Source organism: Oncorhynchus keta, chromosome 35, assembly GCF_023373465.1.
Source record: "Oncorhynchus keta strain PuntledgeMale-10-30-2019 chromosome 35, Oket_V2, whole genome shotgun sequence".
In the NCBI taxonomy this organism is placed as follows: Eukaryota; Metazoa; Chordata; class Actinopteri; order Salmoniformes; family Salmonidae; genus Oncorhynchus; species Oncorhynchus keta.
The window spans coordinates 28,128,370-28,144,905 of NC_068455.1; the positions used below are offsets into that span (position 1 = coordinate 28,128,370).

General features: G+C 45.0%; 1 protein-coding gene across 7 annotated transcripts in view; it reads right to left on the reverse strand.

Annotated features, from left to right (window-relative positions):
- Positions 1-584: 584 nt before the first annotated feature.
- The window catches only part of lrrc9 (leucine rich repeat containing 9), a 41,027-nt gene continuing 25,075 nt past the window's right edge, over positions 585-16,536 (reverse strand). For 6 of the 7 annotated variants that reach the window (XM_035752185.2, XM_035752183.2, XM_035752184.2 and 3 more), the window contains 22 exons: positions 16,343-16,460; positions 16,122-16,257; positions 15,800-15,940; positions 15,530-15,654; positions 15,224-15,412; positions 14,976-15,095; positions 14,672-14,863; positions 14,441-14,566; positions 14,126-14,266; positions 13,796-13,973; positions 13,374-13,594; positions 13,104-13,226; positions 12,872-13,002; positions 12,626-12,734; positions 12,330-12,469; positions 11,685-11,821; positions 8,870-9,087; positions 8,012-8,080; positions 6,805-6,930; positions 4,516-4,699; positions 4,050-4,209; positions 585-3,915 (listed from right to left, as the gene is read on the reverse strand). In XM_035752185.2, the coding sequence (XP_035608078.1) occupies positions 3,876-3,915; positions 4,050-4,209; positions 4,516-4,699; positions 6,805-6,930; positions 8,012-8,080; positions 8,870-9,087; positions 11,685-11,821; positions 12,330-12,469; positions 12,626-12,734; positions 12,872-13,002; positions 13,104-13,226; positions 13,374-13,594; positions 13,796-13,973; positions 14,126-14,266; positions 14,441-14,566; positions 14,672-14,863; positions 14,976-15,095; positions 15,224-15,412; positions 15,530-15,654; positions 15,800-15,940; positions 16,122-16,257; positions 16,343-16,460 (3,124 nt within the window). In that variant the 3' untranslated portion in view covers positions 585-3,875. Of the gene's footprint in view, positions 3,916-4,049; positions 4,296-4,515; positions 4,700-6,804; positions 6,931-8,011; positions 8,081-8,869; positions 9,088-11,684; positions 11,822-12,329; positions 12,470-12,625; positions 12,735-12,871; positions 13,003-13,103; positions 13,227-13,373; positions 13,595-13,795; positions 13,974-14,125; positions 14,267-14,440; positions 14,567-14,671; positions 14,864-14,975; positions 15,096-15,223; positions 15,413-15,529; positions 15,655-15,799; positions 15,941-16,121; positions 16,258-16,342; positions 16,461-16,536 lie in introns of those variants that run through there. The other variant, XM_035752187.2, reaches the window with a different exon arrangement.

A 16,536-nucleotide genomic window follows, 5' to 3' on the forward strand; every position in this document is an offset into this window, starting at 1 on the left:
TTTGTTGTTGTTGCTGGTAACGTAACTGATTACAGTTTTTTGTAAAGGGATTACATGTACCTGATCACATGTAATCAGTTACTCCCCAACCCTGACTGGATGTGTGGGAAACTAACTTTCACTTCATGTTGGTTTACATCATTAGCTTGGGGCACAGAGGGCATACATGTGCTTGTTACACGCAGGTTAATTCCTGATTTAGTGCTAATACGGTACTTATCAGAGCCTTGTTTCTGTTAAACCGTCTAATACTGGGCTACATTAACATGAATACAGCAATGATGGTAAATTAAGTAAACTCTCACATCACTCAAAGGTCCAACTGTAAGAGATCACTGGTTTATTTTCAGTAACGGTCCATGAGAGTTGCCTATTAGGGGGGAAAACCAGAGTGGGCCTTTCAAAAGAGGCTAACATGCTGAAACTGACAGATCTCTGCAATCCATTTGGATCTCATTCAAGATTATGGCCCCATCTAAATGACTGCAGATTATTGTCCACAGAGAGGTGCGCTAAACCCAGATTATCCACTTGCTGGGGATCCATTTGACCCGATGAACACAACAAGCCAGCTTCACACGCCCTTGCATCTGTGGGTGTTTATTATTTTTTCAGTTTTGGAGGCAAGGAAAGGAGTGTAATGGACATGACTCAAAACCTCACAGTATTAAATAGATTACAGGGGTCACTGGTTGGAGAATAACAGTTGTTGATAGAAAGAGACAGTTGTTCATGCCCCACTCTCCTAACATAGGGATACTGTATACACAGTTGAAGTCAGAAGTTGACATAAACCATAGCCAAATACATTTAAACTCAGTTTTTCACAATTCCTGACATTTAATCCCAGTAAAAATTCCCTGTTTTACATCAGTTAGGATCACCACTTTATTTTAAGAATGTGAAATATCAGAATAACAGTAGAGAGACTGTTCTCTCTACGATCGAATGGCAAGCGGTACCGGAGTGCCAAGTCTAGGACAAAAAGGCTTCTCAACAGTTTTTACCCCCAAGCCAAAAGACTCCTGAACAGGTAACCAAATGGCTACCCGGACTATTTGCATTGTGTGCCCCCGCCAACCGCTCTTTTACGCTGCTGCTACTCTCTGTTTATCTTATATGCTTAGTCACTTTAACTATACATTCATGTACATACTACCTCAATTGCCCCGACCAACCAGTGCTCCCGCACATTGGCTAACCGGGCTATCTGCATTGTGTCCCACCACCCGCCAACCCCTCTTTTTACGCTACTGCTACTCTCTGTTCTTCATATATGCATAGTCACTTTAACCATACACACATTTACATAATACGCCTGACTAACCAGTGTCTGTATATAGCCCTGCTACTCTTATTTTCAAATGTCTTTTTACTGTTGTTTTATTTCTTTACTTACCTACACATTCTTTTTTTTTCTCTGCACTATTGGTTAGAGCCTGTAAGTAAGCATTTCACAGTAAGGTCTACTACACCTGTTGTATTCGGCGCACCTGACAAATAAACTTGGATTTGATTTGATTTATTTCAGCTTTTATTTCATTCATCACATTCCAAGTGGGTCAGATGTTTACATACACTCAATTAGTATTTGGTAGCATTTCCTTTAAATTGTTTAACTTGAGTCAAAAGGTTTGGGTTGCCTTCCACAAGCCTCCCACAATAAGTTGGGTTAATTTGGCCCATTCCTCCTGACAGAGCTGGTGTAACTGAGTCAGGTTTGTAAGCCTCCTTGCTCGAACACACTTTTATAGTTCTGCCCACACATTTTCTATGGGACTGATGTCAGGGCTTTGTGATGGCCACACCAATACCTTGACTTTGTTGTCCTTAAGCCATTTTGCTACAACTTTGAAAGTATGCTTGGGGTCATTGTCCATTTGGAAGACCCATTTGCGACCAAGCTTTAACTTCCTGACAGATGTCTTGAGATGTTGCTTCAATATATCTACATAATTTTCCTTTCTCATGATGCCATTTATTTTGTGAAGTGCACCAGTCCCTCCTGCAGCAAAGCACCCCCACAACATGATGCTGCCATCCACTTGCTTCACAGTTGGGATGGTGTTCATCAGCTTGCAATCTTCACAAGGTCCTTTGCTGTTGTTCTGGGATTGATTTACACTTTTTGCACCAAAGTACATTAATCTCTAGGAGACAGAATGAGTCTCCTTCCTGAGCGGTATGACGGCTGCTTGGTCCCATGGTGTTTATACTTGCGTACTATTGTTTGTACAGATGAACATGGTACCTTCAGGCATTTGTAAATTGCTGGATGAACCAGACTTGTGGAGGTCTACAATTTGACTGATTTCTTTTGATTTTCCCTTGTCAAGCAAAGAGGCACTGAGTTTGAAGGTAGGCCTTGAAATACATCCAGGGGTACACCTCCAATTGACTCAAATTATGTCAATTAGCCTATCAGAAGCTTCTAAAGCCATGACATCATTTTCTGGAATTTTCCAAGCTGTTTAAAGGCAGTCAACTTAGTGTACGTAAACTTCTGACCCACTGGAAATGTGATACAGTGAATTATAAGTGAAATAATCTGTCTGTAAACAATTGTTGGAAAAATTACTTGTGTCATGCACAAAGTAGATGTCCTAACCGACTTGCCAAAACTATAGTTTGTTAACAAGAAATTTGTGTAGTGGTTGAAAAATGAGTTTTAATGACTCCAAACTAAGTGTATGTAAACTTCCAACTTCAACTGGACTTTTCAAGTATCATCAGCTCACTGGCCCTGAACGTGTTTGTGAAAATGAAAAGAAAAAAAACGTAAAGTATCGACATCACATATATTTTGACAAAGCATACAGCAGTTCATGTTTCACATTATATAAGTCACAAAAGTAAATATACTGAACAAAAATGTTAACGCAACATGCAACAATTTCAGAGATTTTACTGACTTACTGTTCATATGAGGAAATCAGTTAATTGAAATACATTCATTATGCCCTAATCTTTCAATTTCACATGACTGGGAATTGGTAACAGAAACCTAAAAAAAAAAAAATGGGCCTCACAATGGGCCTCAGGATCTCGTCACGGTATTTTTGTGCATTCAAATTGCTATCGATTAAATGCAATTGTGTTTGTTGTCCGTAGCATAAGACTGCCCATACCATAACCACACCATGTCGCACTATGTTCACAACGTTGATATCAGCAAATCGCTCACACGATGCCATACACGTGGTCTGCGGTTGTGTGGCCTGTTGAAAGTACTGCCAAATTCTCGAAAATGACATTGGAGGTGGCTTTTGGTAGAGAAATGAACATTAAATTATCTGGCAACATTTCTGGTGGACATTCCTGCAGTCATCTTGCCAATTGCACGCTCCCTAGAAACTTGAGACATTTGTGGCATTGTGTTGTGTGACAAAACTACACATTTTAGAGTGGCCTTTTATTGTCCCAAGCACAAGGTGCACTTGTGTAATGATCATGCTGTTTGATCAGCTTCTTGACATGCCACACCTGTCAGGTGGATGGATTATCTTGGCAAAGGAGAAATGCTCACCAACAGGGATGTAAACAAATTTGTGCACAACATTTGAGAGAAACAATCTTTTTGTGCATATGGAACATTTCAGCTCATGAAACATGGGACCAACACTTTACATGTTGAGTTTATATTTTTGTTCAGTGTACATTTATAAACAGACAAACTAAAGGAAAGGGGGTTATCCGCAGTTCACTAACCTACAGTCTATGGAGCAGAAGTGAACCGAATTTAGCTGAACAATACTTCCCACTCTTACTCTGCATGTGTGCAATGACCCACACAGGAGTATAAGGACCCTCCCATTTCTCTACTTCCTCGTGCCCATAGTAGTGTCTCCCATTCCTCTGCCCAAACCCCTGGGGTGCTAAATGGGTGGGGGTTTAGGAGCACCACCACTCTGGTATCTGTAAAAGAAACACAAGCATTCAGGTAGGGTTTTACAGTGTATCCTCCGCTCTAGAACACGGACATCTGACCTCAAGACCAAACTAGGTTTACTCACTACAACCCAAGGGTCTGAGTTTAGGGCTTTACCCACCTGCTGTCCTGCTCGAGGTTGGTAATCAGGACCCTGTACCCGTTAGGAAGGAGGCCGGTGGATGGCAGGGTACTTGCCATTCCTCTGATCTGCCTAAAGGTCATCTCTGCCTGGGCACTGCGGGCGTGGTGGGCAGCGCTGCTGTGTTTTTGCTTCTTGTCTGAGATGGGAATTAACACAGTTGTGTGGATAAAGTGGTATCTCTGACCGGATGAGTGTCAAACCCTAATGAGTGGATAACCGAGCCTGAGTCCCATAGCATAGCCAAAAAGAGAGAGAGAAAGACATATGCTCTGTGTTGGTTAACAGCTCTGCCCATCATGGAGGTGAATGATACATGTGTGTTCCCCATAACCAGACACTTTTAGATTCTAATGTTGGTATTTCATTGATATTGATGAGGATATCATGATGTACTGTGCGGATGTGCCGTGTGTGTGACATATAAGAGGGAGTGCTAACTAACGTTTGGGCGTGTCATGGGGCAGTGCTTCATCCAAGTTGCAGGGCATCAGGATCTCATGACCCAGGAAGTGCTGCAGCTGCAGTCCTCCACTCAGACTGGTCCCCCGCAGAGGGGCAGTCCGGGACATGAGGGGAAGCAGGCCAGGCAGGTTCATATCCATGCCGGATCCATGAGCCATTGGGCACTGTGGGGAGAAAGGGAGAGACAGTGAATACCACACCAATACTATACCACAAAAGGGGATATACAGCCTACATAAAGCTACTTTGAGTCAGGTGATATTAATGGGTGTCCATAATAAGTGCACCTGGGGACACGTTAGCAACACTGTCTCAACTCTCTGACCTCACTAATTAATATGTCCTGCATTGGCTCCCATCTATGCTTCCTGCCTCACTACACCCTCCATAGCTAGTCTCTGCTACACCCACGTTACAGTATGGATGGCCAAATTTCAATTGTCTTTTATCACGTGTAAAAATCTAATTAGAGAAGGATAATGATCACTCAATAATAATAACTGTTGAATGAAAACAAAAAAAGAGCCGGGTGAGAGCAGGCATAAGCCTGAAACGAAAAGGGATGGGGTCAAGAGCAGGAAGAGGGTTTTGAATTTATGTTTTTAATGAGAAAACCCAGGATCCCCCTCTCTCTCTCGCTTCCAAATACTCTCTTAACGAGCACAGGGGGCCGGGTTGACCCAGCTAATAGGGGGGCAAATCTATTGGTGCATTATCGGCCGTGCACATTTCATCTAATCAGCAGGATGAACTGAGCTGGCTTAGGCTGCTTTTAATTCAGCACTGGAGGAGCATTACTGCCCCAATCTCTTGTTATGTGCAGATCAAATCAGGGAGACAAACTGGAAGTTTGATCCTTGTTTTTTGGTAGTTGCAGTTTGATTGTTGTTTTTCTGTACGCTGTTTTGAGTTCAAGTTGCATTGCAGTTGACACAGTTGACGGTCACAAGACGCAGGCCTCCTAATTGTCCCTAGAATTTCTAAGCAAACAGCTGGAGGCAGGGCTTTCTCCTATAGAGCTCCATTTTTATGTAACGGTCTGCCTACCCATTTCAGAGACGCAAACTCGGTCTCAACCTTTAAGTCTTTACTGAAGACTCATCTCTTCAGTGGGTCATATGATTGAGTGTAGTCTGGCCCAGGAGTGGGAAGGTGAACGGAAAGGCTCTGGAGCAACGAACCACCCTTGCTGTCTCTGCCTGGCCGGTTTCCCTCTTTCCACTGGGATTCTGTGCCTCTAACCCTATTACAGGGGCTGAGTCACTGGCTTACTGGGGCTCTCTCATGCCGTCCCTGGAAGGGGTGCGTCACCTGAGTGGGTTGATTCACTGATGTGGTCATCCTGTCTGGGTTGGCGCCCCCCCTTGGGTTGTGCCATGGCGGAGATCTTTGTGGGCTATACTCAGCCTTGTCTCAGGATGGTAAGTTGGTGGTTGAAGATATCCCTCTAGTGGTGTGGGGGCTGTGCTTTGGCAAAGTGGGTGGGGTTATATCCTTCCTGTTTGGCCCTGTCCGGGGGTGTCCTCAGATGGGGCCACAGTGTCTCCTGACCCCTCCTGTCTCAGCCTCCAGTATTTATGCTGCAGTAGTTTATGTGTCGGGGGGCTAGGGTCAGTTTGTTATATCTGGAGTACTTCTCCTGTCCTATTCGGTGTCCTGTGTGAATCTAATTCTCTCCTTCTCTCTTTCTTTCTCTCTCTCGGAGGACCTGAGCCCTAGGACCATGCCCCAGGACTACCTGACATGATGACTCCTTGCTGTCCCCAGTCCACCTGGCCGTGCTGCTGCTCCAGTTTCAACTGTTCTGCCTTATTATTATTCGACCATGCTGGTCATTTATGAACATTTGAACATAATGGCCATGTTCTGTTATAATCTCCACCCGGCACAGCCAGAAGAGGACTGGCCACCCCACATAGCCTGGTTCCGCTCTAGGTTTCTTCCTAGATTTTGTCCTTTCTGGGGAGTTTTTCCTAGCCACCGTGCTTCTACACCTGCATTGCTTGCTGTTTGGGGTTTTAGGCTGGGTTTCTGTACAGCACTTTGAGATATCAGCTGATGTACGAAGGGCTATATAAATACATTTGATTTGATTTGACATGATATGGCCAGTTATCTGGCCTTTAACAGAAATGAGGCCTTTGTGGCTTTTTAGGTCAGTCTCATAAGGGCATGGAGATAGCTGCAGTGGTCGCAGGAGAAGATGCAGGTAAGAAGACAAAGCTCTTACCAACCAGGTGATACACAAAGGCAGTACAATAACTCTCACCTGGACCTCTGTGCAGAGTAGCTCAGCCCTGGTCCTCTCCTCCAGGGTGACCATCACCCCATCCAGAACCTGCAGTCTGGAGAGGCGTAGTACCACTGCCGGCCTATGGAGGGATCTCCGGGCCACCTGGGACAACAGAAAACATTTACTCATGTAGGACCTCGGAGTGAAGGCTGCAAGGCTGTCCTGTAAGGACTAAACTGGCATGGGTCTGTTTGTGAGTCCAACAGTTCTGAAATCACCACCCTCAGAGACCACACTCTCATCATCTCCTATGCCGGCCCCACTAGCCCTACCCTTCTCCCCGGTCCAGCTGATGGAACCCTCTGCTCCCCCTTCACAGGGGACAAAGCCATCCTCTCCGGTCAGAGCCCTGTCAGTCCATACAGGAGGGAAAACTGAACAGAAGAGAAGGAGGAGAGACGGTCTGGCCAGGGCACATGGGTGCAGCAGTGATTTCATGCGGCTGACAGCAGGAGGTATTGTCTCTGGAGCGGCTGCTGGCTCTCCACCCTGGCAGGATTAAGCCCCATGGGGGAGGGGAAGGGATGGGACAGGGGGATGGGGGCTGTGGGGTAAACAGGCTGGCCCAGCTGAGAAGGCCTCCATGGATGGCAAGCCCTCTGCACTGGGCAATAAGAGCTCTGATCCATGGGCTCCAGATGGGTGCTGAACCCAGGCCAATAGTGTCTGATAACGGCCCTGCGATTTGGTCAGCGGATTTGTCTCTGATGCAGGCCAGTTTGAGGCACAGCAGATGGTCCATCATGTAATCACTTAATTTATAACTATAGAGTTGCACTGAGTGTGTGTTTTGTAAAAGTGAATCTGTGTGTGAGAATTTGGGTGAGCGTGTAAATGAGGTAGTGTGTGTGTGTGTGTGTGTGTGTGTGTGTGTGTGTGTGTGAGAGAGTCTGTGTCTCAGTACACATATTTGAAGTGTCCTCTGGCCTCTAAATAAGAGCAGCCAGGTTTGGTCTCTTGGATTTCCATTGCGCACAGAACTCAGGGGCTTTTCGGACAAAATGAACACACACTGAAATGCAAGTGAAGGAGACCCATAATGGGAATAATTTGACAATTTTCATACTGTCATGGGGGTAATACAATTCACTTAGCCCTTGCTTGATTGTAGTAATTGTAGCTTCCGGTAGACATACAAGGTTGTAACCGACATTGGTAAAACAAAAAACAAATAGATACTCACAGGATTCCCTACAACTGACAGCTCAATCAGGGAGGGAAGGACTTCTAGCTTGTCCAGCTCTGAGATGTCCTATAGGGAATAGAAAGGAGAGATAAGACATATTATACTGTCTGTCCTACTCACTTCATAGCAGCATGAATTTAACCCCTCCCCAATCCATTAGGGCCAAACCTCATCCACATTTTGAAGCTGTGAGAGAGGAGCGGGGCAGCTCATGGGAGAGATTACATGTATGATCTTTCATTAATCTCATGAGAGTTTAGGTATGCAAAAGGGGAGCAGGGGCGTCTCTCTCCCCCACGGAACGTGACTGAGCCGGGCTATGACTCACACAGACCTCCATTAATTGAAAACATGAAAAGATTAAGGAAGAAAAAGAAGCGAATTGGAGAAAAAAAATTGAGACAAAGCACAAATCACCAGCCTGGGGTGAGAATGAGATGTAGTCTGAGACACTGATTACATGTTGCCTTGATTGTTCCTCTCTGTCCTCATATGTATAACCCTGACCTTCAGTCAATGTCGATTCTCCTTAATAATAGCTACTCCCACACACACGCCACAGCGGGGTGGTAACGATCTACAATTATGGGACTATATTTTCACCCCCTAGAATACACTGTAGATCAAAATAAAACACATTTTAGATGCCAAATGCTTTGCACATGATGAGTGCATATCCATAATTCAGTAACTGCTGTACAGGGAGTTTGACTTTGAACTTGGTGGACATTTCCACACTGTGAATGAATGAATTCCTCATTACAGTATATGAATGCATATGAAAGGCTCAGTATTGCCAGAAAGGACAATAACTTGCAGTTGCTGGACACTGGAGGAATGCTGGAGGAGGGGTACCTGTAGTTTGTTCATGCCCAGGAACAGCCTCCTCAGCTCGGTAAGGGGTTGGAGGTGGTTAAGTTCCCGTAGGCGGTTCTCTGCCAGGTGCAGCTCCAGCAGAAAAGCCTGACCAAAAAAGGAGTTCTCCCCCAGGGCCTTGATCCGGTTCCGGTCCAAGACCAGCTCCCGGAGCTGATGCAGACCCTCCAAGCCCTCCACCTGGCTGATCTCATTACCTGAGAGGAGAAGGTAAGATATTAAATCAGTAGGTAATTACATGACTACAGCTATCCCTGTTACCAATATGATTTGACCGGGCGGCATCATTGCAAATTGCAACACTGTGAATTTCAATCATTAACTCTGAAATCACTCAGATATTTAAAGGGGAAATCTGCAGGTGAAACAACAACAGAGCGAACACCCCGCCACTGTTTTTGGTAAACTGCTGAAGGATGGGGCTTGAGCAATGTAACCACTCTCTAATTCATAGACAGAGCTATCGATAGGACTGACCATCCATGCGATTAAAATAATAGTTTTAACCATACTACCATACCATACTATACAGTGTGTGTTTACAATTACATCGTTTACAAACAATGGAATAAAACAAGCTTATATTTTGGGTTCTGATAGGTAACGACAGTTGAACAAAGCTAATGAGGCATTTATAAGTTATACATTGGGGCAAAAAAGTATTTAGTCAGCCACCAATTGTGCAAGTTCTCCCACTTAAAAAGATGAGAGAGGCCTGTAATTTTCATCATAGGTACACTTCAACTATGACAGACAAAATGGGAAAAAGAAATCCAGAAAATCACAGTGTAGGATTTTTTATGAATTTATTTGCAAATTATGGTGGAAAATAAGTATTTGGTCAATAACAAAAGTTTCTCAATACTTTCTCAATACTTTGTTATATACCCTTTGTTGGCAATGACAGAGTTCAAAGTCTTCACAAGGTTTTCACACACTGTTGGTGGTATTTTTGCCCATTCCTCCATGCAGATCTCCTCTAGAGCAGTGATGTTTTGGGGCTGTTGCTGGGTAACACAGACTTTCAACTCCCTCCAAAGATTTTCTATGGGGTTGAGATCTGGAGACTGGCTAGGCCACTCCAGGACCTTGAAATGCTTCTTACGAAGCCACTCCTTCGTTCCCCGGCCGGTGTGTTTGGGATCATTGTCATGCTGAAAGACCCAGCCACGTTTCATCTTCAATGCCCTTGCTGATGGAAGGAGGTTTTCACTCAAAATCTCACGATACATGGCCCCATTCATTTTTTCCTTTACACGGATCAGTCGTCCTTGTCCCTTTGCAGAAAAACAGCCCCAAAGCATGTTTCCACCCCCATGCTTCACAGTAGGTATGGTGTTCTTTGGATGCAACTCAGCATTCTTTGTCCTCCAAACACGACGAGTTTAGTTTAACAAAAAGTTATATTTTGGTTTCATCTGACCATATGACATTCTCCCAATCTTCTTCTGGATCATCCAAATGCTCTCTAGCAAACTTCAGACGGGCCTGGACATGTACTGGCTTAAGCAGGGGGACACGTCTGGCACTGCAGGATTCGAGTCCCTGGCAGCGTAGTGTGTTACTGATGGTAGGCTTTGTTACTTTGGTCCCAGCTCTCTGCAGGTCATTCACTAGGTCCCCCGGTGTAGTTCTGGGATTTTTGCTCACCGTTCTTGTGATCATTTTGACCCCACGGGGTGAGATCTTGTGTGGAGCCCCAGATCGAGGGAGATTATCAGTGGTCTTGTATGTCTTCCATTTCCTAATAATTGCTCCCACAGTAGATTTCTTCAAACCAAGCTGCTTACCTATTGCGGATTCAGTCTTCCCAGCCTGGTGCAGGTCTACAATTTTGTTTCTGGTGTCCTTTGACAGCTCTTTGGTCTTGGCCATAGTGGAGTTTGGAGTGTGGCTGAGGTTGTGGACAGGTGTCTTTTATACTGATAACAAGTTCAAACAGGTGCCATTAATACAGGTAACGAGTAGAGGACAGAGGAGCCTCTTAAAGAAGAAGTTACAGGTCTGTGAGAGCCAGAAATCTTGCTTGTTTGTAGGTGACCAAATACTTATTTTCCACCATAATTTGCAAATAAATTCATTAACAATCCTACAATGTGATTTTCTGGATTTTTTTTCTCATTTTGTCTGTCATAGTTGTGAAGTGTACCCATGATGAAAATTACAGGCCTCATCTTTAAAAGTGGGAGAACTTGCACAATTGGTGGCTGACTAAATACTTTTTTGCCCCACTGTATATCTATAATTGAAAAGTACAAAAATTTATATAGCAACTACAGATTGCCATTTTAAAGAGGAACTGGAAAAGGTGCATGTTCTGCCCTGAATCCGTGTGTATAGTGAGTGTGGTCTGTGGTGTGTACAAAGCTGTCTTGACAGGATTATAAACAAACACCCAGGGTGGGATTAGGATCAGACAGTCACTCAACTGAAGAAAACAATAATCAAATGCAAACAATGGCAGACAGAAAAAGGCACCGTTTTCCTGTGACTCATTGCTGAGGTGGCAGGGTAGCCTAGTGGTTAGCGCGTTGGACTCTTAACCGGAAGGTTACGAGTTCAAACCCCCGAGCTGACAAGGTACTGCCCCTGAACCCACTGTTCCTAGGCCGTCATTGAAAATAAGAATTTGTTCTTCACTGACTTGCCTGGTTAAATAAAGGTAAAAATAAATTAAATTGCCATGCCCATTTTGTTCCTATTCTTGTTGCACCATCTCCACCTGGACAGGTCTGAGAGAGCCTGAGCTGTACTTTTCATCAGCTTTGAAACCTGAAGGAAGCTGTTACTGTACCTTGGAGGAAGAGTGCTTTGAGATTTGTGAGCCTGCTGAGCTGCAGATTGGCCATATTTGAGATGCCATTGTGGCTCAAATGCAGCACCTCCAGGCTGCTCATTAGTGGCTCTAGGCTGTCCACAGGACCCACTTCCCTGAAAGAGAGGGAAAGAATGGGCACTGAGTTTTAGCTGCCACTCCGACTGAATGCACTGCAACCTCTCCCCAGTGCCTCATTTAGAAGGCCAGACCTCAGACCGCACAACAACTCAAGGCAAACCACACAAAAGCCTGACCCCCCCCCCCCAACCCCTTCACATTTTAAACCTTTTACTTTGTGTAAACTCTCCTCTGGTCTTTTTCAATAGTATCAGTGAAAAGGGAGATTTGTGCTTTTCCGAGAGCAGCTAACAGAAGCCTAAAATCTTTGTCACTTCAACAGCTTCGTGCTGCCCCCAAGTGGCTGAAAGTAGAAAAATATACTCCAGTCTATTGCAACAAAGACATGAAATGAGTCCTTTGCCAACCACACAGTATACTGGGAAGACAGAAATGTTTAAAGCTATTCATGAATTGTACATTTACACCTCACAAACTAGGTTTAAAAGTAATACATTTCAATGCCATGTTCAAATATGATACTTTTATCTGTACTGCTGGTACCTGCTGCCTTTTGATGAGCCCTGCTGGCCATAGCCACTGGAGTTCACCTTGTGATAGAGAATCTGTCTGTTAGTCAGGGGGGCCTGGGCCTTCTGCCTGGGCAGGATGGATTCTATGTGGTTATAGTTCAAACATAGTGCCTACATGGAAGAAAATAAAAAAATGTTTTTTTATTGTTGATGGTTTTAAAAAAACCTGACAGTGCAACTGATAAATGTAAAATATATGGCACAGATTACATTTTAGAATGGTCGGAAAAGTTTGTCCGGTTGGTAACAATAATTTGGCAGGCCCACCTTGATGTTGGGCAGGTAGACAAGGCCACTGAAGGAGGTGAGGTTGTTGTGCTCCAGGTTGACACTGCGCATGTTGTGGAACAGGTCTGCTGGGGCCAGGTCCACCATACTGGGGAGAAGGGGCACAGTTTATACACACTCACTCTTTCTTTTACCATCTCTTCTATTCATCTAAAAGGTGACTGAAATACTGTGATGAACTACTACACAGTAGTAGATGAACTACAATACACTATGCTCAATGACCTGATAGCACTGGACTGCAGGTTGAGATCAACGACGTCGGAGTAGTTGGAGTGTCCCAGTTTCTCTGCCACCATGTCAGGGGTCAGGCGTCCACCAAACACATCCTTGGCGTTCTCACACTCCGTCATTTCCTGTGGATCACAATGACGTCACTTCTGTTTCATCTCAATTCAGCAAAAGTTTTATTTATCTCTAAAACGAATAGCTCTATTTGATTATGACGTAAACATACCACTGCAACCCCATCCAGTGCCTTTAGAGAGGGTAGATGGAACACCACATAAATCCTGTAGCTTTCCAGTTTATCCACTAAAGGATTACCGTACAGATCCAGAATGATTAAGTTTGTCAAAGCCTAGAAAAAAATGTAAAAAACAATGATCTTACTTTATTTTAATTTCCACATTGACTATTAGTAACAGTGTATAAAAAACAGCTTTTATGTATCCTGTGGGTTGGTGTACAGTATGTTATCATGCTTGGCTGTGTGAGGTCAGCTCACCTTTAGGTGGTAGATGTCTCGTGTGGAGGTGATGATGTTGTTGCCTATGTACAGCTCGAATAGTGAGCGGGCCCTATGCACCCCGTTCAGGGAGCCAATGCAGTTGTTCTCCACAGACAAGAAGTGGAGGTTGGGCATCCGGTCCAGGACAGTGCCATCCAGACAGGACAGCTGGTTCCCATTCACACTGAGCTTAGTGAGCTGGTGCAGTTTGGACACACCTGAGAGGACAAAGATAGGGAGGGATATCTCATACATCTTTGATGGACATGATTCCCTTGTCAATACCAAATTGTTATCTCTTCCTTGAATAGACCTAGTGCATTCTGAACCAAGAGTGCCAAGGGTTTTCTATTGTGTTCAAATATATATGACAACACTTAATAATTTGTCATGTGGTGACCATTGAGATTAGGACTGACCGTCGAGCCTAGAGATGCAGTTGTCATTGAGGGACAGCTCCTCTAGATGCTGGCAGTTGTCCAGCCCCTCCACTTTAGAGATGTTGTTGTCATTGAAGGAGGCCCAGCGCAGGTTGACCAGTTTGTCCAGGTTGGTGAGCCTGGAGAGCCTCTGGCTGTCAAGGTTAAGGGCTGTGATCTGCTCAGAGTTCAGAGGTCACTGTTAAGTAAACAGACTGCACTTGTACCCCGGATGAAGCACCAGGAGAGAACCCATAAACTACAAGCTGAAACGAGTACATCTTTATTGTTCCTGGACTCCAGTATTGTGTATATTAGTGTTTGTTTCACCTTGGTGGTCCAGCCTTGCTCTAGGTCTCCAGTGATGTCCCAGGGCGAGGGGCTGAGTTGATCCAGGAGCTGGGCTGCAGAGAGCAGGCTGAGACTGCGGGGACGCTCACTGTCCGTCCGGGAGTGGGCCAGCAGAGATGCCTGTAGCCAGAGTGTGAATCAGACTGAGGAATTACTACTCTCAACACAGACGGTAGACCAAACTTTGTCCTGCAGCATGTAACAGCAAAGGTAGCCCACTTACATTAAAGTATTCAACCTATCTGGCAAATCAAGAACTAAGAAGAGGGAGTGATTCTCTTGTCTAACTCTTACCTGGCTGATTCTGGAGCCTGCAGCCATCTGAACAGCAGCGCCTGCCTCTTCCTCTGTCACCAGCATGTCATCCAGGTGTGTAAGGCTAATCAGACGTCCCAAAACCGTCATCCTTACCGCCTCGGGCTGGGACAAACACATCACTTTCATCAGCACAGTGTCTTATGGTCTTACTATATGGACTCTAGACTAGACCAATGTTAAAGCTGGTGGTAGTGTGTGTGGTTTTACCCTATGCCAGGGGTTGTGGCGGGTGTCCAGTCTCAGCAGGGTGGGGGCATGTTTCCGGAGCACAGCCGTCTCCTCCCTAGCGCGGGTCAGCTGGTTCCAGCGCAGGTCCAGTTGATTGAGCCGCCCCAGCCCCCTCAGCCCCTCCAGGGTCAGCAGGTGGTTGTAGCTGGCGTCCACAAACTCCAAGTTGGGCTGGAGGAACACAGAGAAACATTAAGGAACATATTTGCTGTATGTAGGACTCCAAGTTGAAAATGATTAATGACGATTGGTCGACCTAAATGCCCCACCCGTCAGAACGCACCATGTGGGAGATGTCATCTAGTTGTGTAAACTCATTGAAGCTGATAGTCAGGCGGCGCAGGGCTGTCAGACGAGAGATCTCCTTCAGTTTACTCAGGCTGTTGCCATGGAGATTCAACACCTTTGACCAGGGAAAAAGAAAGATGAAAGTGGGGCATCAGCACAGTACAGAGAGGATATAAGTGCTAAACCTAGTGGGCTAAAGTACCATTATGTGTTAGTCCCTCACTCAGAGGCCTCAACCCTTACTGTAATCTGACTGAGGACGTTGGCCCTGGCTACATTGAGTAAAGTCTTCTCGTCCAGGCACAGCAGCTTGGGCCGCGGTTTGAGCATGGGCTCCATGTTTAGAGTCTCTTCGTCCAGGTTGATATCGTTGGGAGGGGGGTTGTCTGTGCCTCTGCTGCTGAGCTCTGGGAACGCAGGCTGGGCTCGGTCCTGAGAGGAGGAAACATCATAGTGGTGAGGACAAACGGTTGGTGAATATCAGCACTTGGTTGGTGGGTATACAAAAATTGGAACATTGAAAGACAAACAGGGTATACTTTTTCCTACCTGCGTGATATACTCAAAGTCGATGAGGTACTCCGGCAGGACAAGCTCACGGTCAAATACAAACCACTGACTCTGTCTCAGACTGCAGTCACAGCCACTGTGGATATTGGAGGAGCAAGGCCTCTCTATTTGGATAAAAGTCTCAGGTTGGTCAACAATAAGATGGAATAGAAGAATGTTGACTTTTGCTGGTTGTTTCCATTCCACTGTCACCAGTGAAAACCTGGTTGTTCTGAAAAGTAACAGTTGTGATATTTCACATGACATTACCTCCATTTGTCTTATGGACCTGCTCTGGGCTCACATTGCGGTAAACAGAGTGAGCTTTGGGGTAGTTGAGGGCGTCCACTGAATCCCCTTCATGGATGGGGAAGCTGCGGCCCAGGAACACTTTGGACACTATGAGCTGACCTTGAAACAGGAGGCGAGTTTGAATAATTCCATTTCAGTTTCTCTGACACAGGTTCATTTAAAGCAAAAAAATATAATTTGTACATTTACATTTTTGTCCTGATTTATATCCTCAAGGTTTCATTAGCAATATAAAGTGTGAAGTGAAGTGTGTGAAAGAATGAAATAGGACCATACAGACCATGTCTGAAAAGAAGAGGGTCTATGCTCTGCTTGGAGGTGCCTTGGTTGGCCTGTCGCTGTGTGTACTCAATCCTGGGGCTGTCCGTCACACTCAGGCTGTTAGACAAGGGTACAGCTCTCTCTCTGCCCAGGGCCTAACACAGACACATGAGTGTCAAGAACTAAAACAATGACATAATCTCAGGCATAGTGTACAGTCTGAATAAGCAATATGTGTACCTTATACATATCTGCTGTTTTAAAGCCGTCCTCTGGAATGTGCAACATCTCATTCTTCTCACTGGTTCTTTCAGGATCATACACATAGAACAGGTACTCCAACCAGCGTTTGTAATTCCTGCACAGATGGAACTGCAGTCAGACAAATGTAAATACTGTCAAAATATTTCAGGTTATGTGGTCTGTTATCAAAA